Source organism: Phyllobates terribilis, unplaced genomic scaffold (genome assembly GCF_046119375.1).
Source record: "Phyllobates terribilis strain yellow unplaced genomic scaffold, ASM4611937v1 Scaffold_1__5_contigs__length_1240528914, whole genome shotgun sequence".
Classification (NCBI taxonomy): domain Eukaryota; kingdom Metazoa; phylum Chordata; class Amphibia; order Anura; family Dendrobatidae; genus Phyllobates; species Phyllobates terribilis.
The window spans coordinates 821,399,673-821,426,717 of record NW_027362761.1 but is presented as its reverse complement, the minus strand read 5'-3'; the positions used below and the strand labels follow the sequence as shown (position 1 = coordinate 821,426,717).

Sequence of the window (27,045 nt, the reverse complement as noted above, 5' to 3'; positions counted from 1 at the left end):
ATCAGATATAAGTTTAAAGAGGATCCTGTGACTTGCCATAATTATGTAATTTTTTCTTACCAGGTGTAAATGTCGCTCTTCTTTTGAATTTGCCATTGTTTTTATTTTGCTCCTGCAGCTCTCCATTCCTGAGATATGGTCCTCTCATCTCAGTAATGGGAAAATCTGTCTTCACTGAATACAGATTTTAACTCAGAATTGCGAGTTTTGATAATGACTGATCAATTCTGTCAGAGAAAGAAGCAAATCCCTCTGATAAGATACAGGTGCATCTTACAAAATTAGAATATCATCAAAAAGTTAATTTATTTTAGTTCTTCAATACAAAAAGTGAAACTCATATATTATATAGAGTCATTACAAATAGAGTGATCTATTTCAAGTGTTTATTTCTGTTAATGATGATGATTATGGATTACAGTCAGTGAAAACACACAAAAGTCATTATCTCAGTAAATGAAAATAATTAACAAAACACACCTGCAAAGGCTTCCTAAGCGTTTAAAAGGTCCCTTAGTCTGTTTCAGTAGGCTCCACAATCATGAGGAAGACTGCTGACTTGACAGATGTCCAGAAGGCAGTATTTGACACATTCCACAATGTCCCAGAGTTCCAATTTTCATTTGGAAATCAAGGTCCCAGAGTCTGGAGGAAGAGTGGAGAGGCCACAATCCAAGCTGCTTGAGGTCTAGTGTGAAGTTTCCACAATCAGTGATGGTTTGGGGAGCCATGTCATCTGCTGGTGAAGGTCCACTGTGTTTTATCAAGAACAAAGTCAGCGCAGACATCTACCAGGAAATTTTAGAGCACTTCATGCTTCCCTCTGCCGACAAGCTTTTAGGAGATGGAAATTTCATTCTCCAGCAGGACTTGGCACCTGTCCACACTGCCAAAAGTACCAATACCTGGTTTAAAAACAACAGTATCACTGTGCTTGATTGGCCAGCAAACTCGCCTGACCTTAACCCCATAGAGAATCTATGGGGTATTATCAAGAGGAAGATGAGAGACACCAGACCCAACAATGGAGACGAGCTGAAGGCTGCTATCAAAGCAACCTGGGCTTCCATAACATCTCAGCAGTGCCACAGGCTGATCGCCTCCATGCCACGCTGCATGATGCAGTAATTGATGCAAAAGGAGCCTGACCAAGTATTGAGTGCATGTACTGAACATACATTTCAGTAGGCCAACATTTCAGATTTTAAAATAAATTTTCAATCTGTTGTTATATAGTATTTTAATTTACTGAGATAATGACTTGTGTTTTCATTGGCTGTAAGCCATAATCATCAACATTAACAGAAATAAACACTTGAAATGGATCACTCTGTTTGTAATAACTCTATATAATATGAGTTTCACTTTTTGTATTGAAGAACTGAAATAAATTAACTTTTTGATGATATTCTAATTTTGTGAGATGCACCTGTATATTACAAAGTTACTTATTTTCATCTGTACTATTCATTTCTGAACTAAAAATTAAAATGACGGTTGCGCTTTAAAGATGTGACAGCCAATTGATTTTAATAGGTGCTGTGTAATGATTAATTGAAATTATTACTTAGAAGCCATTTTGCTTGGTAACAGTGAATTACCAGGGATACCATTCCTGTGCAATAAGTCCATCATGGAGGGATACAACTGCTGAGCTATGGTTGTTCAACATGAACAATACTTTTAAAAGGTAAAACCTCATTTAGATAAACTTTGTTCACACGCAGACTTTTTTTCTGCAGCCAAAACCTGCTCTCTTTGCAGTAAAAACGCTGTGTTTGCTGCTTTTCTTGTGCGGATTACATGTGTGATTTGTCTACATTATATGTTTAATAAAATTAGTCTAATACACCAAAAATGCAGCAAAACTTTTTTTGCACTTTCTCATTGCTTTCTATGCCTGAAAAAACACTGCAAAAACTCTGCTAGTATTGGTATGCTACATATTTAAAGAAGGACTCTCTTGAATATTATTTTTTATTAAATCTGAGCATATGTGTATAGTATGTAGTGTGAGTGTATTAATATACTCGCCTACCGCCGCTTTCTCCAGGATCCAGCACCGTTCTGCTCTGCTTCTCAGTGACGTCACCGCTCAGCAGAGTGCACAATGACACTGGAAGTGACTTTTACAATGTAAGCCTATGGAACATCAGAACGAAGCTCCATAGACTTACATTGGAAAAGAGACTCACGCATAAAGTACAGAGTGAACCAGAGAGTCTGAACTGAGGTGATGTCACTGAGAAGAGGAGCAGAACAGCGCTGGATCAAGGAGAGAGCAGCAGTAGATGAGTATATGAATAGGTGAGTATATTATACTCACACTGCACTACATACACATATACAGTGGTGGCCAAAAGTATTGGCACCCCTGCAATTCTGTCAGATAATACTCAGCTTCTTCCTGAAAATGATTGCAATCACAAATTCTTTGGTATTATTATCTTCATTTAATTTGTCTTCAATGAAAAAACACAAAAAGAATTGTCCTAAAGCCAAATTGGATATAATTCCACACCAAACCTAAAAAAGGGGGGGGGACAAAAGTATTGGCACTGTTTGAAAAATCATGTGATGCTTCTCTAATTCATGTAATTAACAGCACCTGTAACTTACCTGTGGCACCTAACAGGTGTTGGCAATAACTAAATCACACTTGCAGCCAGTTAACATGGATTAAAGTTGACTCAACCTCTGTCCTGTGTCCTTGTGTGTACCACATTGAGCATGGAGAAAAGAAAGAAGACCAAAGAACTGTCTGAGGACTTGAGAAACCAAATAGTGAGGAAGCATGAGCAATCTCAAGGCTACAAGTCCATCTCCAAAGACCTGAATGTTCCTGTGTCTTCCATGCGCAGTGTCATCAAGAAGTTTAAAGCCCATGGCACTGTGGCTAACCTCCCTAGATGTGAATGGAAAAGAAAAATTGACGAGAGATTTCAACGCAAGATTGCGCGGATGGTGGATAAAGAACCTCGACTAACATCCAAACAAGTTCAAGCTGCCCTGCAGTCCGAGGGTACAACAGTGTCAACCCGTACTATCCGTCGGCGTCTGAATGAAAAGGGACTGTATGGTAGGATACCCAGGAAGATCCCACTTCTTACCCCGAGACATAAAAAAGCCAGGCTGGAGTTTGCCAAAACTTACCTGAGAAAGCCTAAAACGTTTTGGAAGAATGTTCTCTGGTCAGATGAGACAAAAGTAGAGCTTTTTGGCAAAAAGCATCAACATAGAGTGTACAGGAAAAAAAAGAGGCATTCAAAGAAAAGAACACGGTGCCTACAGTCAAACATGGCAGAGGTTCCCTGATGTTTTGGGGTTGCTTTGCTGCCTCTGGCACTGGACTGCTTGACCGTGTGCATGGCATTATGAAGTCTGAAGACTACCAACAAATTTTGCAGCATAATGTAGGGCCCAGTGTGAGAAAGCTGGGTCTCCCTCAGAGGTCATGGGTCTTCCAGCAGGACAATGACCCAAAACACACTTCCAAAAGCACTATAAAATGGTTTGAGAGAAAGCACTGGATACTTCTAAGGTGGCCAGCAATGAGTCCAGACCTGAATCCCATAGAACACCTGTGGAGAGATCTCAAAATGGCAGTTTGGAGAAGGCACCCTTCAAATATCAGGGACCTGGAGCAGTTTGCCAAAGAAGAATGGTCTACAATTCCAGCAGAGCATTGTAAGAAACTCATTGATGTTTACCGGAAGCGGTTGTTCGCAGTTATTTTGGCTAAAGGTTGTGCAACCAAGTATTAGGCTGAGGGTGCCAATACTTTTGTCTGGCCCATTTTTGGAGTTTTGTGTGAAATGATCAATGATTTGATTTTTGCTTCATTCTCTTTTGTGTTTTTTCCTTGCAAGCAAATTAAATGAAGATAATAATACCAAAGAATTTGTGATTGTAATCATTTTCAGGAAGAAACTGAGTATTATCTGACGGAATTGCAGGGGTGCCAATACTTTTGGCCACCACTGTACACACATTTCTAAAAAAATATTCATGGGAGGACTTCTTTAAAAAATGCTGCAGCTCTTAAATTCAGACAGGCAAAAAAAAACAAGCGTGTGCATGAGATTTTTGAAATTTCACATTTTTTTCCAGTACTGTAAAACACAACTTATTTTCTTCAGAAAAGAACCACACACAAAAAAAGATGCAAAACCGCTGTGTATGAACATAGCCTTACTATATCCGTGTTTAACAGTTTGTAACATCTGAATTCTCCCACAGGTTTGCGGACTAAGATAAGGTTAGAGTCCAGGTTATATATGCAGTATGTAGACAGTTACACGCAGATATATTAAGTCAGTCTGAATAAGGCTTATTGCATAATCTTTACCTAGACACGGCCTCTTATGTGAAATTGCTTCAGCGCCATGCTATAAAATTACAAGTCATTAAGTAAAATGACCCTACAGGGACTGTAAGGATGATCAGGGGCAGGAACTTTATGATGTGCAGTGAGACAATATTTATTAAAAGGGTTGGTTGTTCTTCTGTTATAATTGGAAAAGCCTTGGCCGTGGCATGACTAATGAGAGGGCGATGCACAATTGCTGCTGTAAATCTTATTTTTCATTTAGTTTCCCTGCATTTCCAGCATGTGCTTAATTAGATGAGATCTGTAGTCTCAGAAACTCTACCCTCTGTTCCTGATTCCCAAATCGCAGCTTTCCTTGCTCTGCCTTTTCCAATTACATCACTGTCCGAGCCCCTGCAGTGTCTTTACAAAGTAACACATAGTTAAAAGGGCTTTCCACTTTTAGAAAACTGCACCCCAAACATTGCCTGTTATGTAAAATAGCAAAATTACCAAAATTACACAGGACTCACTCTCCCTAGGTCCAGTGCTGTGTCTCCCTCCGCAGTATTGATGGGTCATCCGTGAACAATCTGGCACTATGAGCCAGCTCTTTTGTTGCCATTCCAGTGAGAGCCACTTGCGGTTTCTGAATGGCTCTCGGGGGTAAAATGACAGTATTTGGCTGCCAATCCAACCACATTTTACTTTAACTAAGTGTTAGTTTTCAGGTTAACACATATTTAATAAGGATCCAACAGAGCTGGTTATTTTTAGTGCGCGAAGCCAAATAATCCAGATCACCAAACAGAGCTGTACTGTCCATCACTATACCGCCATGCTCCGGTCTCAGTGTTTTGGCTGCAGCGGTGACTTCACATCAACAGCTCACATCGCTGTAGTTAATCACTAAGCTTAGCAACTTGTACCGTCTACCACACCAGACCGCTGAGCTCAGTGATTGGCTGCAGTGGTGAGATGAGCTGTTGATGTGATGTTAACACTGCAGGGAAATCACTGAGATCGGACCAGCTTCAGAAAGCTGGCGCTGAATATCAGTGATATATATATTATCTGATTTTGTTATTTTACATCGCAGGCAATGTTTCGGTACGCTTTTCTAAAAGTGTAAGACCCCCTGAATATTGGCAAGAAGCTACAAAGTTGTGCATTGTCACCAAAGCATCATAAATACATTTTTATAAGCATGGAGTATGTGCAAAGAAGAATGCATGACAGAACAGTGGGGACTTGATTTCTGTTGTGCATATGACTGATAGGGTTTATTAGGTATGCAAAGTAGAAAGCTGAGAAAACAAACACATCATCCAGCAGTTTGCAATGAGCAAGTACAGGATGTGTATTAGATAGTAAAGGACAAGCGCTTTAAGTCAAGGACACAGGGGGCATCATACTGTGTGGTACTCACTGTGCGGGCATTATGCTGCGTGGTAGTCACTGTGGGGGCATTATGCTGTGTGGTAGTCACTGTGGGGGCATTATGCTGTGTGGTAGTCACTGTGGGGGCATTATGCTGTGTGGTAGTCACTGTGGGGGCATTATGCTGCGTGGTAGTCACTGTGGGGGCATTATGCTGTGTGGTAGTCACTGTGGGGGCATTATGCTGCGTGGTAGTCACTATGGGAGCATCATGATGTGTTGCGTCAACTGTGGGGTCATCATACTGTGTTGGAGGCACAGTGGGGTATCATATTTTGCTGGGGCACTGTGGGGGTCATCACACTATATGTACAATGGGTACTGTTGGGGAACTCCCTGTGTATCATACTGTGTGTAGGTGACAATTTTGGAGGCATCATACTCTATAGGGGTATTGTAGTGGGTGAGAACACTAGCAGGCTTCAATAGGGGCAAAATAAGTGTTGTAAGTACTGCAATACATATTCTTCTCCCGGTCTTAAAAATTTGGGAGGTATACTCTTCTGAGGCCCTGGCTACTTCACCTAATTTGTTGGGGTTTTGTAGTAATTGTTACTTTTGCAATGGGGCCTCAATGATTCTACGTACACTCCTGCTTGGAAGAGTCGAAAAATTAACAGTATTTGCAAGTCTACAAATATTTAACTACATTTGCCTCTATAAAAATTACACAATGCAGATTGAATTATATGTATTTTATATACAATATATAACAATTATTTCTGCAATATTTTTGAAAGGTTCTCACAGGAAATCAGTGCCAAAGTCCAAAAGCTTTCTAAAGACAATCCATCCCCACCAAGGAAAATCAAAAACTCCAAAAAAGATGATTACCCAGGAGAGAAGAAAGCACTGGCCATACAGGTAAGCCATATGAATCTGTATTTACTTCATTTATACTCCTAATCTATCAATGTAGAAAACAAAACAATTACTCTACAGGTACCAAAGGTCTTGCACGCAAATGTATTAAGGATCTGTGTCACACTAATCCTGAACGAAACAAATAGAAATGTACAGGCCTATACTGTGAACAACAACAGAAGCGACTATAGGTGCAGGTCAGAATCCTGAATGTGCCATAGGAATAGATTAGGCAACAGCTACATTTTTTAGTATTGATTATACTTAGTAATTTTGACTAAACATATTCAGATTAAGATGGTTTCATTTTCCATTTCTTGCCTTTACTTACAGGACTTCAATATAGAATCTAAAGGAAAAGAAGCAAAACCGTTAAAAGTCAAGATAATCAAAATGGACACAGATAGGAGTGAGAAGAATGATGTAGCATCTAATGCTAGCACTTTATTTAATGGATCAAATCAGAACAGAACGCCTTATGTAGCACTAAAAGAATCTTGCACGAGCTTGGATCATCAAAAAAGCCCATGTAGCATAATTCCTCCCATCAGTTACAACCTTACTGCCATCTCTCCTCATCTGACGTCCTCAACCAACGCATCATCTGTCTCCAGCCATGTTAGCTTCAGGTAACTGCACAGTACATGTTTGTAACTTATTCTCTGGGTTCCTGGATTTCTAAAGATACTGTGATATCAATTCTGAAAATCGCCTCATTCAGACGTCAGTATTTTCCATTTACGAGAAAAACGGACCGATTATTTTGATGAGAGTGTCATCAAAGTTTGATCAGAGTGTGGTCCAAGTGTCATCAGCTTTTCTCGTACTTGGAGAAAAAAAAACATTCACTACCTTCTCCTATGTGACAGTTCATGAAAACTGGACAACACTCGGATGTCAGATGATCAAAATCGTAGATGTCTCTGTTGTTGGTGCGAGGAAAAAAATCGGACATGTGAATGGCCCCATTGACTATCATAGGTACGAATGCTATCCGTGAAAAACACAGATAGCACTTGTGTGAGAATAACTGGCGTCTGAATGAGCCCAATGACTGATATTTATTTTATCAGACTCCACTATAAACATGCATTTTTATTTCAATGGTTAGCAGTAAGTTTCTAACAGACAAATAAACGTGATCCTTCTTTACGGTGTAACAATAATTGTTAATAGTTCAGGGAACCATCACAAGTTTTACATAAGAATCCCTTAAAATCTCTTTTTTATTAGGTATATATATTAAAATACAAGAAATTACACACAAACCAAAAAGCAAACTGCTATCTAAAATAGGGTAACACTCTCTATGATATTATGGTCCTGTACCCATATGTACGTACCCTCTAGTAAGGGATGGAGCCCCCCTTAGTGTTATAAGGGGCTGAAGTTCCCTAATTTTTCCCTAGATAAGCCTCAATAATTCGCCTGCCTGTTCGCGGAGGTTGGCACTCTAATTATTAAATGGCATTGGCGCCCCGCTTCTCAACGACTGTCTCTTGGTAAACCTAGAATCCCCTAATGATATAATTGAGTGACCAGGGACAAGGCAATTTCTCAAAAAAGTATTGTCTAACACCCAAAATTACCTGTATGAGAGTACCCAAGACAAAGTGACAATGTACAGATATAAAAAAATGACCATGTGCAAATAAAAAGTACATTCTATCCAGGGGTAGATCATCCCCCAGAAAAAAAAAAAACAAAACAAGGAAAAGGTGGCCCAACTCTTCCTCATTTATCCTAAATGCTTTTTGCCTACCTTACCATGGAGGTTGTCATCCTAGAATATTAGTGATAATGGCGCCCCCGCTCCTTGACGACTATCCCTAGGTAGTCCTAGCGTACTCTGATGAATATACTATAACAGTTAAACTTAGGTCATATTGGCAGGCAAAAATGCTCTGGTTATTGATAGGTACTTAGCTTTTTTGATGTCATTACTGTTGCCCAATTCATGCCTCAACGCATTTCCCCATGTTCAGGTTCCTCAGGAGGCTGATAGTAGTGATGTCTCAAAAAAATGAGCCCTGCATGGTAGGTTCAGTTAGTGTGCATCCATATTTAAATGGCCAAAACAAACTTCCCTAAGATGAAACAGCAGGGGAACATTATCCCATAAAGGCTAATCCACATTATGTCTCAAAAAACGTTGCAATTTTGGGTATTAGACAACACTTTTTTTTAGAAATTGCCTTGTCTCTGGTCACTCAATTATATAATTAGGGGATTCTAGGGTTACCAAGGGACAGTTGTCGAAGAGCAGGAGCACCCTACCATTGAATAATTAGGATGCCAACGTCTGCGGAAAGGCAGGCGAATTATTGAGGCTTATTTAGGGAATAATTAGGAAACTTCAGCCCCTTACAACACTAAAGGGGGCCCCATCCCTTAAATAAGGGTGCAAGCCAAGCTCATATCTTTGCTGGCAGATGATGGCTATAAGGCTAAGGTCCCACAACCATTTTTCCTCTCATCTGAAAAAATCATTCCAATTATGCTAATTAAACTTTGATCAGAGTTTGAACAGAGAGTGATGAGAGTGTGATCCGATTTTCTTGGATGTGTAAAAAAAAGTTTCTATATCTCCTTGTTTCAGCCTGTCATCCGAGTGTGGTTCGATATTTTCCACGGACAGCTAGACTTGAATGGCATAGTGCGATATGAGAATTGTAGACAAATCGTGCATGCTGTGATTTTTTTCCTTGGACCACTCGACCGAAAAGAAAAAAAATCGGACATGTGCATGGCCTTATTGAATAACAGAGACAAGTGCTATCTGTCAAAACAATGCATAGCACTCGTCCGATTTTTACGGTCGTGTGTATGAGCCCTAATAATCAGCCATCATCTGCCTGTAACCTGATAAATTCTGTTAACAGGCTGCTAATCTGTCAAATGACGGCAGCATTTCCGACGTGCCGATAGGGGGCATGCTCTTCTATCTGCTGAAGACCCCTGTGCCTGTCATGACGGTACACATGTGAAAGCCAGTCCGTGGCTGGTGTTCATATGAGACAGTGATTTTTGCTATACATAGCAATACTATGGTATTGCTGTGTATAGTACAAGTGATTGGATGATATCAAATGCACTAAAAAGTAAAAATAAAATGTTTTACAATTTATGAAAAAAAATAAGAAAAATGTAAAAGTTTAAATTATCCCTCTTTCCCCTCATTAAAAAATTAAGAAATATATATTTTTTTAAAATACACATATTTGATATTGTTGCTTTCGTAAAAGTAGGTTCTCTCTAGGTATAAAATAAATGAATCCCATCAATAGACGGCGTAATGAGAAAAATAATCAAAACACCAGAATTGCATTTTTTCAGCTGCCACAACAACACAAAAAATGTAAAAAGAGTCGATCAAAACATTGTCTCTACTCCAAAATTATATCAATAAAAACATCGGCTCGGGGAGCAAAAAACAAGCCCTCACCCAGCTCCAAATCCCGAAAATTTAAAACGTTACAGCGTCACAAGCAAATTTTTTTTTTTTTTTTTTTTACAAATTTCTGAATTGTTTTTTCACCACTTAAGTTAAACAAAAACTATACTTGTTTGGTATCTCCAAAATTGTACTGACCTGGAAAATCATATTGCCAGGTAATTTTTAGTGTAAACAATTGCATTGAGAGAGCTGGAAACAGTCTATTCGGATTGTGGGCGGGAGCATGTGTATCACATACTTGCGGTCACGTGACCAACCACCATTCCTGGCGCTGACACTGGAGAATCCTCACAGCGCGCAATGCGCACAATGTGAGGATTCACAAGTCTGCAGTCACATAGAGTGACTGCAGACTTGTCATTTAAGACCTTACAAGTCACAACTCCTTTAAGGGATTAAAATAGTGCATGTATTGCAGCTGCTTGCAGTGCTTCACTGTATCTGTTATTGCAGCTCAATTGCTTCTTAGTCATTCAATTGAATAGGAATTAGTTGCAAAATCAAACACTGCTCACAGAGTAGCTCCTGGTACAAGTAAAAGGGGCATTTCCATGCACAAAGACCCCTTTTGTTCTTGTGATTGGTGGAGTAATAGAGTAATGAAATTACTAAACATCCAATGTTAGGACTAAAAAAAATAGAGCTGAAAGGTAGACATTTGGTTCATGATGGTGCTTCAAGCCTTTATGTGTAAGCTTTCTCTGATACTATATTTGTCGTTATGAGTTACATGTTAAATTATCATTTTATTTACTTGAAGAGGAGATGAAAGAGGGAAGATGTTTGTCAGTTCTTTGAAAAAAAATGGAGGAAAACCTTCCCCAGCTTACAATTCAAACATTTCGACACTGGTAAGTTTATGTACTGTACAAAATGTGTATGTATATGTACAAAATAAAAGCATATGTTTGAGTTTACAAATTAAATCCTTTTTTACCAGAAAATGAATAAAAAAATCAAGAGCTACTTTCCAATAGAGGGTAAAAACTCTTTACCTACATCATTTCAGTAAAAAATGGTCTTCGAAGGGAATAGTCCCTGCAAAGAAGAGGCAAATATATCCATGAGATAGGTGTAAGAAGATGAAAGCGTTGCCCAGGTTTCCCCTTTAAAGACTTGTGTATTGCTGCAATGTATTTTGATGTGAAATGTATTTATCAATGTGTGTTATTAGTGATAGATTGTGTTCTGCCAAGCAGCAGTGAGTTGATAGGGTCGTTAGGGATAATAGTTGTGACTAGCCCAGAGTGGGAGGGTATAAAGTGAAGAGATAGTTTCCAGTCAGGAGGTCAGGTAGGGCTCAGCCTGCAGCAGAAGCAAACCTACGGTCTGATAAGTAATGAACAAACGATGGCCCACCTTATATAGCTAAACAGACCATGGTACCTGGTCGAAATTGCCAGACCATGGACCGGTTGTTGACTACTCAAACAATGAACATATTGAAAAAGGAGAAGACATGAGTATAAAGGCATAAAAAACATTATTTTATTCGTTGAAAGTTACATAACAAGGTATACAAAAAATCACATCACAAGATGGGGGGGGTATAAAGTGCAAGGTGCCAAGCATAATAGGGACGCACGGGTGATGGGCCCAAGGTATGAGTATACATATATCTCCGTGTAAATATTAATGGTGGGTGTGCGGAATTGTGTCACGGGAGATACCATTCATAATAAGCTGCTTTATGCTAGTGGATCTTCTCGTCTCTAGCCACTATGTCCCTCCTCCATCCAATCCCTTTGGGTCACGCGGTCCTCTGGTGGGCTCTTTCCCCTGTGGTCACTGCATGGCGTGCGCCAATGTCCTTCGCTGTATCTCTTTCACTTCATCTGATGGCTCCCGCACCTTTAAGATCTCTAAATTTATTTCATTTGGCTCAACCCATGTGGTGTATTATGCATAATGTCCCTATTATGCTTGGCACCTTGCACTTTATACCCCCCCCATCTTGTGATGTGATTTTTTGTATACCTTGTTATGTAACTTTCACCGAATAAAATAATGTTTTTTATGCCTTTATACTCATGTTTTCTCCTTTTTCAATATGGTCTGATAAGTAAGCAGAACCGCATGATGTGGGTGTCCCTGAGGTGAGTGGAGACCGTGGGAATGGATAACGAGATCCAGGAAAGAAGCAAGAGAAAATGACAGAAGGTGTGAGTTATTCTCCGGAGATGGAATCTGGAGGCAGGAAACCTAGCAATGCAATGCCGAGCTTGCAACAAGTCCAGAAGGTAACGGGATGGATCAGAGCAGGGCACGTGAGAAGAGAGTGCCCCAGGAGGTAGTTCCAAGGCGTTGACAAGCAGAGAAGTTGAGTAATGACCATAGCGGTAAAGTAGCTCCCTTAAGGTGAAAAAAGATGCGGAATAACGGATTGAAGTACAGGACTCTTGCTGACTGTAGTATCGTTATTGGGGAAAGGGCAGTTCCTGAAGTATTGTGCTGGGTTGTGATGAAGACAGAGAACTAAGCGAGAACTGATTCATTTTGGGAAAGACAGAGAGAATGTGCATAAAGATTGTAACAGTAATGGCCAGTGACCCTGCGTGTCCCCTCTCCCTCCTCCCATCAGGGACGCTGACACACTCCCCACCCTGGCCACACAGGGTTGTCCCTGCTCTCTGCTGTGCCTCCTGCCACCATGATTCCCCTGGGCTTGCGCACGCCACACAGGTTACCTGGCGGCGCTTCTAGTGCGTGCGCGCACTTCCCTACTCATAAAGAGGCAGCAAGCGCACTTTGGAAATGCTCCCAGCTCCCAGCCAGGAAGCAATGAGTGCTTAAGTGACACTCCCCAGTAGGGAGGTGGCTGAGCAATGTTCCCCATTCAGTAGTGTTGGTTGTGCAATTAGTGAGTTGCCAGGTCCCTGTATTGTGTAGTCCAAAATCCTTAAGCCGGTACCCCAGCCTTGAAGCCACCCCTGCAGTACCTGAATCCTGACACTGCTCTGGCGGTATGTGAACCCTGGCACTGCATCTGCGGTACCTGAACGCTGAAGCCAAACCTCTGGTACCTGAATCCTGACACCACACCTATGGTGTCTGAACCCTGAAACCGCACCTGCGGTATCTGAATCCTGATGCCACACCTGTGGTACCTGAACCTTGAAGCCGCACCTGTGGCATCTGAATCCCGCCACAGCTCTGGCGGTACGTGAACCCTGACTCCGCTTCTACGGTACCTGAAGCCTGACAACGCTCCGGCGATACCCGAGCCTGAAGCCACACCCGCGATACCCAAACCCTGACACTGCCCCTTCAGTACCTAAGCCCCAGCGGTACCTAAGCCTGAAGCCACTCTGGCGGTGCCCAAACCAGCACCAGTGTCTGTCCTGTTTAGAGTTCCAAAGTCCGTACTGTCGGAGCCTGTTCCAGTTTCCGAATCCTGTCCTTTCAGGGACTCCAAGTCTGTGTCCGTTCAGCCAGTGACTCAGAATCCATGCTGTTTGAACAGTGCCCAAATCCTGTCCTGCCAGTGACTCCGAGCCCATGTCCGTGTCTGCAATCCTGACCCCTGCGGTTAGCAGCTACAGTTCCAGGAACTGCCTAGGAGTGCTACCTGGTGGCAACCTGCAGCTCAAGTCTAATTCCACCATTTGGAGCTCTAGCGAAAATCAGGTAGCCGCTTAGTTACGCCCCTCCTAGGTAAGCCATATCTCCCAACTTTTGAAGACTAGAAAGAGGAACAGGTGATGCGGCGTGTAGTGCACCACAGCAAATTTTGGCCATGGCCATGGTCACACCCCAATCCATGCCCATTTACCATTTCTTCTCCCCTGGCAGGAGAAGTTGTCAGAGGGGCGGTGGTAGTAAGTGAAATTCAGCAGATGCCTGAGACTGCAGGGCGTAGACCCAAATCCAGGACTGTTCTCTGTATCCGGGATGGTTGGGAATTCACAGGTTTGTGGTCCAGGTCAGTCTTACCTGGTGGCTGGACAGAGACCACAAATCTCTAACCTTCTGGCGTTCCTGGCGCGCTTTTGAATATCCAGGGCCGGAGCGACGTCATCTGTGCATCCTGCTTATCTCTAGTTGGGACCTGTGGATTATTCATTCATTCCTTCATTCAGTCGGAACTCCCAGAACTTTCTCATCTTTATGTAGCTTCACTATACGACATCTGGCTTTTTTGTGTCTGTAAGGCCGTGTTCACACGCTGCAGAAATACTGTGTTCTTTGTTTTCTGCAGGTGTCTGCACCAAACGACACAATACAAATCTTCTCTGATTATTGCTGCATCTTTTTTACACCTTTTCTCCCTTATTTGATGCGTTTTTGGTGCAAATGTAAAGATGCGTTTTTAATGTGCTTTTTATTGTACAGAAAAGCTTTGATTCTGCACTCAAAAAAGTAACTGCAGTTTTTTACATGAGTTTTTTTAGGCTCCACATAGAAGACAAGAGAGGAAAAAAAGCACCAAAACTGCACAGTTCAGCAGCGTCTTTAGACCACAGGGGGCGCAGTTCTCATGAAATCACATCCACTTTGCTTGGACAGTTAAACACAGCAGAATTTATGTGCAAAGAAACAGCAGAAAAAACGCAGAACTTATGCTACATGTAAACATGGCCTAAGGCTATGTGCCCACGTTGCATTTATGAAGCAGAAAATTTCTGCTGCATAAATGCAAGTCCTCTCCCGGAAAAACGCATGCGGAATTCCGCACGCGTTTATCGCGCTTTTTTCGCGCGTTTTTCACGCGTTTTCCACATGCGGAATTGCCTTGCGTTTTTTATGCATTGGACAAAGGCAATTCTGCATGCGGAAACGCAAAATTAAATGACATGCTGCGGATTTTTGAACGCGGCATAAACGCTGCGGAAAAATCCGCAGCATGTGCATAGAAGTTGCGGAAACCCATTGGGGATCATGGGGTGCGGGTTACCAAGCATTTTACAAGCGTTTCCGCTGCGGAAATTCCGCATCAAAAACGCTTGTAAAACGCTACGTGGGCACACAGCCTTAATGTCCAAAAAAAGTGGATGCGATTCCATGAAATCTCTACCCTCTGTGGCTCTACAGATGCTGCTGAACAACTCTGTGGTTTTGGAGTATTTTCTCTCTATAGGCTTCTTCTGAAAAAAAAAAACACATGAAAAAAAAAACTGCCCCTGCATTTTTAAGCACAAAATCAAAGCTTTTCTGTACTTTCCAAAAAAATGTTAAAAATGCAGCTTCACATCTGCACTAAAATTGCATCAAATTAAGGGAAAACACATAAAAGAAATGCAGCAAACACGCCATAATAAGAGAAGATTGTAATTGCGTCGTCTGGTGTGGACACCTGCAGAAAATGTGCACAAAAAAAAAGCAGTCGAAAAAATGCAGCATTTACGCTACGTGTGAATACGGTCTCAGCATTATATTTTTAATACATTTTTTATGGGTTTAGTACAGAAAAAATATCAATCACGCCATTTACCGATTCCCGTAAACAATCTCATTGCTGTGTTGTGCGGGTCATTATGATTACAGGGACATCAAATATGTCCATGCTATGTGCTGATTTGTGATGTTTATTATTTTTTAAAAAGTGCACTAAATGACAATATTTTAAGTGTTTTTTTTTTATTATTTTTTAGTAATCTTATAGGAAGAAAATAAATCTTTTCCTCTCCCTCTAGAATACAATACATAGAAATCCACTACTGTGTGTAATGTATCTCTATATAATCTGTCGGCGTAGGCAGAGCCTGCTATAACAGATCGAGTATAGAAAATTCTCCTGATTACATGATCAGAGCTTGTGGCTCAGTATGTTCAGCTACTGCCTGGGATCTTGAGGGTTGTGGGTATGAGACATGGGGGAGGCTCTCAAAAAAAAAAAAAAAAAAAGTTTTGTTATTGCTTATTATTTTTATAGGAATAAAAAAATTTACTTTTTTCACCTCCATATACAAGTTCAAAGATATACACTATTGTATCCAATGTACTTGTATAATCTGCTTCTAGAGTCACTTCCTGCTATAGAGGTCAAGATTACCAAAATCTCCTACATGTAACGTTATGAGCTGTAGCTCGTTGGTAGAGCTGCTGCCTGCCAACAAAGAAAAACGAGTTTGAGTCCCAGGAGACGGATGGAGAGAGAAGTCAATAAATTAATTTTAATTTATGCACTGAGCTGACAGAAGCGGCCCCACCCCAGAGGAGGAGCTATGAAGATGTCGGAGAGGTGAGTATAAAAGCCGGGAGAACAGCTGAGACGTGACGGGACGTGGGACTGAACCCTCAAATTGGGACAGTCCCGCCGAATCCGGGATGGTTGGGAGCTAAGCCTGGATCGAGGCACAGTGGGTCCACGATCCGTGTGTGTGACAAAGATATTCCATGTACTAACGTTCATGAAGTTATGCACCCGCTATCTGCTGTATATAATTCCCACCAAGTTATTGTTCAGTAAAAGACAGTTTATACTTAAGTGGTGGTCTCTCTTGTTGAACTTTGCAAGACCTGGTCCTGGCCAGCATGCGGCCTGCAAGAGCATAACGTCTCCACTAGCTAAAGTGCACACACCCAGCCAGGACCCCCATTTTCATGTAGCGTGCCGGGGTGTAGAACATGAGTACCTTGCCCACGGCTACCGCCTCATACTACATTACATAGGGAAGTAGAAATTCTGTCATAGAAAAATCCGCTTGAGATCAATTAATTATTCTCAAAGGAGTGGTCTTCTGGAGAAGTTTCACTTTATCCACTTTTGACAGCTGCAGCAGTTCCCAATCTGAGGGCATTCCTTGTCTCCCTGCCCACTCCCCCATCCTGACAGTTTTCCTCCAGTGGTTTTACTGTATATCTGCTTCCTCTTAATGGAACTGCTGTGTTTTTCTCTAGGGAACGTACAAGCTCACTCCTGCTGGCTACACTCTGAATCTGGATACTGAAAGGATGTTGCAACTCACAGCTCAGCCATAGAGATAGGGAGAGAAAGCCATCAAACACTGAAAAAACTGTACAGATAGTGTGCGACAGCACAACAGTGAAGAATGCTTACCATCTGTTTATCTATTACCTAAAGTTCTTGCAAGTGTTACAGTGTTTTATTTAAGAATTTGAAATCCATTACCGAATCTGCAAGTACCCTGATCCTCCATTCAGCTTAGACTAGTATCTTGCAATGTTGATTCAGAGGAAGGCAGAACACACTAGGAGGGAAAAGCCCGTTAAAAATCACTCCAACAATTGTAAAACAAAATTGCAATGTATGTCCCTATATAGCTAGCAGTTATATTTGAATGGTATTTGCATCATGAGCTTATTGACCTGTGGTGCCTAATAACAATCTTATTATGCAGATTGGCAGCGACAAGACCCCACTTCAACTAAACAAGAAAAAATGGGAGTTTTCAAGAGCTGAAATGAGACTACCAGAGATCAGCTATGGCCACCTGCCAGAACTGAAAAGCACAGATGTTGGCTCTCTTTACAGCGGTGAGTATTTTATCACAATGTTTCTTGAAATCTTAAAGTCTAAGTGTAAATATAATGAGATGAATTTACCAAGATATGCTGCACTGGAGTAAAATGTGATAAATTTGAGGCACAATCGGGAGGCCCCCTTATACATTAGATAAAAGTCGAATTCGTCAGGATTATCCGACTAATGTGTATGGAGGCTTTCTGACTTCCCCAACAAGTTATGTTGAAGGACATAAAGATCAGGTGGTTGTATGGCCAGCTATAAAAGCAAAGCTATATCTGCTATTTGGTAGCAGGTGAAGGGACTGTCAGAAAAATAGAAAAGTGGTAGAAAAATAGCTCAAGAGGTGGATTAACTGGCAGCAAATGAATGAGGAGAATGAATTGGAGGGGTGGAAGACTGTTAGGATAAGAGGCCACAGATGTTTCAGTAGTCTAGGTGGGATATGCTGAGGGTATGCACTAGCATTTTGGTTGTGAAAAGAGCGTATTTTAGAAATGGATTTAAGGTAGTAGAAGGTGGTAAGAGCTTAGATGTATATTGAAGGACAGGGCAGAATCAAAGGTTATCATGAAGCAGTGAACCTGTGAAAAGGGAGTGTTGAGCCCTTTAAGAGTACCTATTATTGGAGTTGGTGTCAACTGATTCGCAGGACCTGGTTCATTGGCCACTTCAGTAATTTGTAGCAGCTGGACAGGACCCTGAGGACTGCTTCTTACCTGAAGGTCTCTGTGGCAAGATGACTCATGTGCACTACGTTGCATGGATGACGTCGCGCCAAGGTAGTTAATCAAAAGAATGGGTGGCTGATTATTGACATGGCTGAATCGATTTGCACCAACTCTACCCATCACCAATCGGGGATTGCCCTTCTTATTTAATAAAGGTGCGGGCAGCTCCAGACTCGTGAGTTTTCTAAATATAAGCTATTGTCCAAGTGCGCAGAACACTTCCTAATGCGCTCCAAAAGGGTCCAAATTTCTCGTAAAAGTCGTGCCTGAAGTTTCAGGTTATGGAATCCAGACATACAGCTCTTTTCACTAACTCGGTACTTCTATATTATTTACTAAGCGCTTTCACTGCGAGATTGACCAAAGAGGGTTGTGGGATTATGCTTTGCATGCCGGGATAAAAAAAAGTGAAGTTCGAGCAGACTTTAGCTAGAAAGTTGGTCCATTTTGGGGAGAATTACTGAGAGTTCTGCACACTTTGGACTATAACTTATATTGAGAAAACCATCAATCTGGGGCTTCAGACCCTTTTATTAAATAGAAAGGGCAGCTACAGATTGGTGATAGTTTAACTGTGATAGTTCTGGAAGGTATATAATCAGTAGAAAATTGATGATTTTATACTTATTTTCTAGGACAGCTGATAAAATCCCATTATTTTCAATAATATTTTTCAATTATTGAAAATAATGGGATTTTATCAGCTGTCCTAGAAAATAAGTATAGATAGAAAGGAAACAGAGTGACACAACAGAGCCTTGGGGGCTGGCTGATATAGAGCCATGGCATGTTAGGACAACACGTCATTGCTGGAGCGTTGTGAACAGTATCCCAGAGCATGCTATATTATTATGCCTGTCAAAGAGAAATCTACTAGGAGAGAACAAATACAAGTGTGAAAAAAGCTTGAACTGTTATTTTCTATATACTGAACACACTGTCAGATGTTCTCCAGTTGAGGGAACTGCTGTTTGTGTATTGTGGCTCTCTTAAGAACACTATGTGTTATGCAGGGAATAAGCCATACATGTAGCTATGAAGGACTATTCATTAGTGAGTATTCCCTCTGGGTGTTCAGTGCGTAATGTAAGACTTCATTACACATGTAGGCACAATGAGGTAATGATTTTCCAGCCAGAAAAAGAAATAACTGTTTAATTACTTCCAGAAAATAAATAAGCAGTATATCCTGAACTTTTCATTTTTTCTACTAAATTTTTCTATAAATATTCTATATATTTGTGAGGTCACACAATTTCCTTATTGTTTTCCTAGTTCGTAGTTCAAAACTGAAGAAAGAAAATAAGACAATGCCAGAGTCTCGCATCCCTTCTCTAGCTATGATTGATCTGCATAACACCAGCACAGCCTTGCCACAGGTCAGAGAACAGACAATTATGTAAAGGAAACATTTCTTTGGTGCATTTGTGAAGGGAAAAATGGTGCATTTTAGTGATGCCTTATGTAATAATCCATTTCACGTCTGATGAACTTTTTCTTTAGGTGCCTTTGTTTGTGTTTTTCATCTTCCTTTTCCAAGAGCCATAACTTTTATATATTTTCATCAACATAAGCATATGAGGACGTTTTGGCTGTTTTTTGTTCTTTTTTTTATTGGTGTAGCTTTACAGACACTGCTATACCAAGCATATTTATATATCTTTATTTCTAAATCGAAAAAAGGAGGTTGATTTAAACTGATGGTTTATACATTTCTTTAATATTTTTAAACACTTTATTTTATTAACTTTCACTTAGTGAATTTAACCCTGTGATTGTTTGATCGCTTGTACAATATACTGAAATACTTCAATATTGCAATATAAAGTAAAACTTATAATCTCTATGAGATAGGCTTCTTGGCAGTGACAAAGATTGACAGTGGCATCTGAATAGTTAATCCACTGCGAGCGAAGATACAGTGCCTTTTCAAAAAGTATTCAAACACCGTGAACTTTTTCACATTTTTTCACGTTACATCCCTAAAATTAAAGGGAACCTTTCACCAGAAAAAAAGCTATTAACCTGCAGATATGGGGCTAATCTGCAACAGTGTTACTAACCTGCCTGGTGCCTGCACTTACCCGAATACTTCTGGGGTAGAAAATGAACTTCATTCTCCTCGGCAGCTTACCGGTTTCAGTCACGGGCCGGGCACCGGTGCTGGTTCAGTCACCTCTCTGAGAATACAGAGCGGCAGCTGTAACCGTACCCTGACTGACAGCCTGCCCCAATGCGGAGCCAGTATCAGTCAGGACCGGTTACAGACGCCGCTCTTTATTCTCAAAGCGGTGACTGAACCCACACCGGTGTCGCCCCCGTGACTGAAATCAGAACGCTGCCGGAGAGAATAAAGTTCATTTTCTCCCCTAAATTGTCTTTTCCAAACTGCGAATTCTTATGGCTTGCTTTCAAAAATGGCTTTATTTTTGCCACTCTTCCATAAAGACCAGATTTTTAAAGTATCTGACCAATAGTTGTCCTGTGGACAGATTCTCCCACCTGAGCTGCTCCAGAGTGACCATGGGCCTCTTGGCTTCTTTTCTAATTTGTGCTCTCCTTGCTTGTGATGTCAGTTTAGGTGGACTGTCATGTCTTGGTAGGTTTGCAGTTGTGCCATACTCCTTCCATTTTTTTTGATGATAGATTGAACAGTGCTCCATGAGATGTTCAGAGCTTGGAATACTTTTTTATAACCTAACCCTGCTTTACTCTTTTACATAACCTGTCTGGTGTGTTCCTTAGTTTTCATGATGCTGTTTGATCCCTAATGTTTTCAAGCAAACCTCTGAGGCCTTCACAGAACAGCTTTGGTTATACTGAGAATAAATTACACACTGCTGGACTCAATTTACTAATATTTGACATTTGGAGGCAGTTGGTCACTCAGAATATTATTTAGGGGTATCAGACTATAGGGGGCTGAATACAAATGCACGTCACAATTTTCAGATTTATATTTTTCAAATAATTAGAAAGCCATGTATCATTTCCTTTACAATTCTCAAATACTTACTACCTAGTGTTGGTATATCACATAAAATCTCAATAAAATACATTTATGTTTGTGAGGCTAACGTGAAAAATATGGAAACGGTATGAATACTTTTTCAAGGCACTGTAGCTTTCGTTAATACAGCTGGCACCCACCGTGAATGGAACAAACTCAGCTCCTGAGATTACTCCGTTCACCCATAGCTGGCAAAGGTCATAAATGTACATCCTATGCCGGGAAGGAGGTATATAAATTCTCCCATCTTCACATCTAGGATATGCCATCATTTTATGATCTATGGGGTCAAATCTCTGGGACTTTCACTAGTGAAAAAAACAACAAATTTTACATATTTCCTACAAAATTACAAATTGTCTTGAAACAATCTGAGGTAAAACTGACACACAAAAGAAATAGATCTAAAAAATGTCTGCTGGCGCACCAGAAAAAGCTCACTAATATGGAGTCTAAGGCCTAATGCACATGGCCACTTACCAGGTCCATGCAAACCTAAGTTGTCCAGAGCATTAATGCAGCACTCATTGAAATATTTGAGGGACGTTCATTTTTATATTTCCTGCCAAATCTTCTGTCAAATTATAACTGGAGACAAATCAAACCTATTGAATGCTTTTATGGAATGATAGGACCACAGGGACCCCATATGTCACTCCATAACTAATGATAATACAGTAGACCTTATGTGCTTATGTGTATTTAAAGAAAAACACCAACAACATAGCTGTTCAAGGAAAAACAACCCTAATTTGTAGATTAATGGGCCCTCTTAGGCACTGTGTCCCAGGTACAGCTGCTACCTCTGACCTCCATATGGCTATGCCACTGGCCATTTAAATTATTAGTATGTTTTTGGAGTAAGTGAGCAAGCCCATGTAATCACCAGAAGAAAATTCAAACTTTAAGGGGGATTCCGTACATTGGTTTGGTATCACTGAAAATATGTGGATTACCATCAGCACAGTTTGTTTTTATGTTGTATTACAAGTTTGCACCTTTGTCATTGCCACGATGTATCAACTAATAAACCTCATACAAAGGTTATGAAGTTGTTACATTATAAGTACCTATCCTAGGAAATATAAACCAGTTCATAAAATTAAAGAAGTTGTCCACTCCGTAGGATAGGGCATCAATGTCTGATCAGCTGGGGTCCCGCACGTGGCACCCCTATTGATTGGCTGTTATCTGTGCCGGCGGCCGGAAGTGCTTACTTGCAGAGCTTGGCCGTCTAGCTGTAGTTGCCGCCGTTAAGTACTGCACATCCGCCTCCCATTGAATTGAATAGGAGGTGGATATGCAGTACCCCGCGGTGGCTACTACAGCTAGACGGCCAAGCTCCACAAGTAAGCACTTCCGGCCGGCGGCCGCCGCCTGCGGCACCGATAACTGATTGGCGGGGTTGCAAGGTGCGTGACCCCGGCCGATCAGACATTGATGCCCTGTTCTACGGATCGGGCATCAATGTAAAAGTAGTGGACAACTTCTTTAAAGAACGTTAAAAACATTTATCACTCATACACAGGATAGATCATAAGGCTCCCACCAGGTGGAGCAAAATAGCAGGCCCAAAGTCCTCATTGTGAGTGGAGCAGTAATGAGCATGTGCATTCACTACTCCGATAGGCAGTGAATGCAGCAGAGGTCGCACATGCTCACAACAACTCTTTGAACATATGGTACTTTAGGACCCTCTTTCTTCTAGTCGTGAGGGTCCCAGCAGTTAGTCCTTCAGCACTCATATATTTAACACATAGGTTTGAATGTCAGATGCAAGCTTATTTTATAATCTGTTTCATTACTATTATTTACAGTTTGTTGGAAATTCAGTACAAGACCACACAGATGTTTCAGAAGCAAATTTCCCCCCAGTGGAACATTAAAAGTGCATTTTAAAATAAGGACAAGATACAAGAATGTGACAAGTTTTGTGAAAATGTGACTCAGCGCATGAAGACATTGGACTGGGAGCAGCTTGGAGGCTTACTTTGAACACAATATAGCAAATTGTGACAATACAGCAAACTGCTGTAAAAATCATCATGCACTAAGTGCTGCATAAATGATGGGATAACACATACCGTGTTCATTATAGCTTTACTCATCTGGATATCAAAAAGCGTTCAACAGGACTTATCTATCACTACATGTATGAATATGCCTGAATGGAGCATTGCCCTTGTCAGATGGCAAGTGATTCACAGACATTTACACATCACTCTAAGGGGTTGCCCAGTATACTTTATCATTCGATAATGCAGCATGTGTGGTCTATGACAAGTGACTCTACTATACGAAGAAAAACATCTAATATATACATATTTTGGGGATGTATTTCACAATGAGGTTAAAGTGACCAATATTATCAATTGGATCGCTTTTTTTTTTCAAACCGACTCAAAAATTGCAAAATAAAAATGTACCCCTCATTGACTTATTAAAAGATATAAATATCAAATGTAAATGACTAGTATCTATAGAAGGAGGCAGGTTTAAAATTGCAGTGTTTGGATTATGTAAGACTGCTTAGTAATAAACAGATTCTGACTACAGCGTGCCCATTGTGCAAGTTGTGGAATTACATACCGCCAATATAATTATTTCACATACTTACAATTGGTTTTACTACTAGGATTCCAAACCATTTCATTTTCCATATGACTTTAACTGAATAGAGGCTATATCAATTCAAGACACATGGAAACATGAATCTCTTGCACACCTCTGAATGGAGTTGTTTCTGCAGCATGTGCATGGATTTCTGCAAGCTGCATTTAGAGGAATGGGCCATTTCGGAAATTTCTGCAAAGACTTCGAACAGAAAGACTTTTACCCACCAGAGAAACAGCCCATTGTCAAATTTACATAGAACTTGGTGAGTGTCTGTTTTTAAGTGAATTCTAAGCTATAGTTCAGCTATTAAAGGGAACCTGTCATGAGAATTCATGGTGCTAAACCATTGCAAACACTGGAAGGATGCTGAAATCAATCTGTCCCTTACACCTTTGCAGCCCAAAATCTCTCAGAAAATTATTTATATTTCTGTTATATTCTATTATATGCTAATGAGCACTGAGTAGTCCAATGGGTGTGTAGGTACCATCCTCGGAGCCTGTTGTGAACTTCCTAAACCAGCCCCTCTAATTTTGATTGTAAGATTCCAGGGGGTCATCATTCATATCAAAAGGTTGGATTAGCATGCTTTGAGGCCTAAACATGCCAATTGGCATTAATACAACTGAATACCAAACTACTATGGGGGGAAAGTGCTGGGGTCCTGTAACACAGCTATGGGGGGAAAGTGCTGGGCTCCTGTAACACAGCTATGGGGGGAAAGTGCTGGGCTCCTGTAACACAGCTATGCGGGGAAAGTGCTGGGATCCTGTAACACAACTATGGGGGGAAAGTGCTGGGACCCTGTAACACAGCCATGGAGGGAAAGCGCTGGGATCCTGTAACACAGCTATGGGGGGAAAGTGCTGGGATCCTGTAACACAGCTATGGGGGGAAAGTGCTGGGCTCCTGTAACACAACTATGGGGGGAAAGTGCTGGGATCCTGTAACACAACTATTGAGGGAAAGTTCTGGGATCCTGTAACACAACTATAGGGGGAAAGTGCTGGGACCCTGTAATACAACTATGGGGGGAAAGTGCTGGGATCCTGCAACACAACTATGGGGGGAAAGTGCTGGGATCCTGTAACACAACTATGGGGGAAACTGCTGGGATCCTGCAACACAACTATGGGGGGAAAGTGCTGGGGTCCTGTAACACAACTATGGGGGGAAAGTGCTGGGATCCTGCAACACAACTATGGGGGGAAAGTGCTGGGTCCTGTAACACAACAATGAGTGGGAAGTGCTGGGATCCTGCAACACAACTATGGGGGAAAGTGCTGGGATCCTGCAACACAACTATGGGGGGAAAGTGCTGGGGTCCTGTAACACAACTATGGGGGGAAAGTGCTGGGACCCTGTAACACAACTATGGGGGAAAAGTGCTGGGACCCTGTAACACAACTATGGGGGAAACTGATGGGATCCTGCAACACAACTATGGGGGGAAAGTTCTGGGATCCTGTAACACAACTATGGGGGGAAAGTGCTGGGATCCTGCAACACAACTATGGGGGGAAAGTTCTGGGATCCTGTAACACAACTATGGGGGGGGGGGGGGGGGAGTGCTGGGATCATGTAACACAGATATGGGGGGAAAGTGCTGGGATCCTGTGACACAGCTATGGGGGGGGGAGTGCTGGGCCCCTGTAACACAGCTATGGGGGGAAAAAGCTGGGATCCTGTAACACAACTATGGGGGGGAAAGTGCTGGGAACCTGTAACACAACTATGGGGGGAAAGTGCTCGGATCCTGCAACACAACTATGGGGGGAAAGTGCTGGGACTCTGCAACACAACTATAGGGGTAAAGTGCTGGGACTCTGCAACATAACTATGGGGGAAAGTTCTGGGATCCTGCAACACAACTATGGGGGGAAAGTGCTGGGGTCCTGTAACACAGCTATGGGGGGGAGGGGAAGTGCTGGGATCCTGCAACACGACTATGGGGGGAAAGTGCTGGGATCCTGTAACAATTATAGGGGGAAGTGCTGGGACCCTGTAACACAACTATGGGGGGAAAGTGCTGGGACCCTGTAACACAACTATGGGGGGAAAGTGCTGGGATCCTGTAACATAACTATGGGGGGAAAGTGCTGGGACCCTGTAACACAACTATGGGGGGAAAGTGCTGGGATCCTGTAACAATTATAGGGGGAAGTGCTGGGACCCTGTAACACAACTATGGGGGAAAGTGCTGGGACCCTGTAACACAACTATGGGGGGAAAGTGCTGGGATCCTGTAACAATTATAGGGGGAAGTGCTGGGATCCTGTAACACAACTATGGGGGGAAAGTGCTGGGGTCCTGTAACACAACTATGGGGGGAAAGTGCTGGGGTCCTGTAACACAACTATAGGGGTAAAGTGCTGGGACTCTGCAACATAACTATGGGGGAAAGTTCTGGGATCCTGCAACACAACTATGGGGGGAAAGTGCTGGGGTCCTGTAACACAGCTATGGGGGGGAGGGGAAGTGCTGGGATCCTGCAACACGACTATGGGGGGAAAGTGCTGGGATCCTGCAACACAACTATGGGGGAAAGTGCTGGGATCCTGCAACATAATTATGGGGGGAAAGTGCTGGGATCCTGTAACACAACTGTGGGGGGAAGGTGTTGGGATCCTGCAACATAATTATGGGGGGAAAGTGCTGGGATCCTGTAACACAACTATGGGGGGAAAGTGCTGGGACCCTGTAACACAACTATGGGGGGAAAGTGCTGGGATCCTGTAACAATTATAGGGGGAAGTGCTGGGATCCTGTAACATAACTATGGGGGGAAAGTGCTGGGACCCTGTAACACAACTATGGGGGGAAAGTGCTGGGATCCTGTAACAATTATAGGGGGAAGTGCTGGGACCCTGTAACACAACTATGGGGGAAAGTGCTGGGACCCTGTAACACAACTATGGGGGGAAAGTGCTGGGATCCTGTAACAATTATAGGGGGAAGTGCTGGGATCCTGTAACATAACTATGGGGGGAAAGTGCTGGGATCCTGTAACACAACTATTGGGGAAAGTGCTGGGGTCCTGTAACACAACTATGGGGGGAAAGTGCTGGGGTCCTGTAACACAACTATAGGGGTAAAGTGCTGGGACTCTGCAACATAACTATGGGGGAAAGTTCTGGGATCCTGCAACACAACTATGGGGGGAAAGTGCTGGGGTCCTGTAACACAGCTATG

At 41.9% G+C, this 27,045-nt stretch overlaps 1 protein-coding gene across 6 annotated transcripts in view; it reads left to right on the top strand.

The window, feature by feature from the left end:
• Nucleotides 1-23,783, top strand: part of CDKL2 (cyclin dependent kinase like 2) — a 97,267-nt gene extending 73,484 nt beyond the window's left edge. For 5 of the 6 annotated variants that reach the window (XM_073637761.1, XM_073637770.1, XM_073637787.1 and 2 more), the window contains 6 exons: nt 6,490-6,613; nt 6,947-7,242; nt 10,831-10,921; nt 17,372-17,507; nt 19,503-19,606; nt 23,055-23,783. In XM_073637761.1, coding sequence (XP_073493862.1) covers nt 6,490-6,613; nt 6,947-7,242; nt 10,831-10,921; nt 17,372-17,507; nt 19,503-19,606; nt 23,055-23,123 — 820 coding nt within the window. In that variant the 3' untranslated portion in view covers nt 23,124-23,783. The remainder of the gene's footprint in view (nt 1-6,489; nt 6,614-6,946; nt 7,243-10,830; nt 10,922-17,371; nt 17,508-19,502; nt 19,607-23,054) is intronic. The other variant, XM_073637757.1, reaches the window with a different exon arrangement.
• Nucleotides 23,784-27,045: the final 3,262 nt, after the last annotated feature.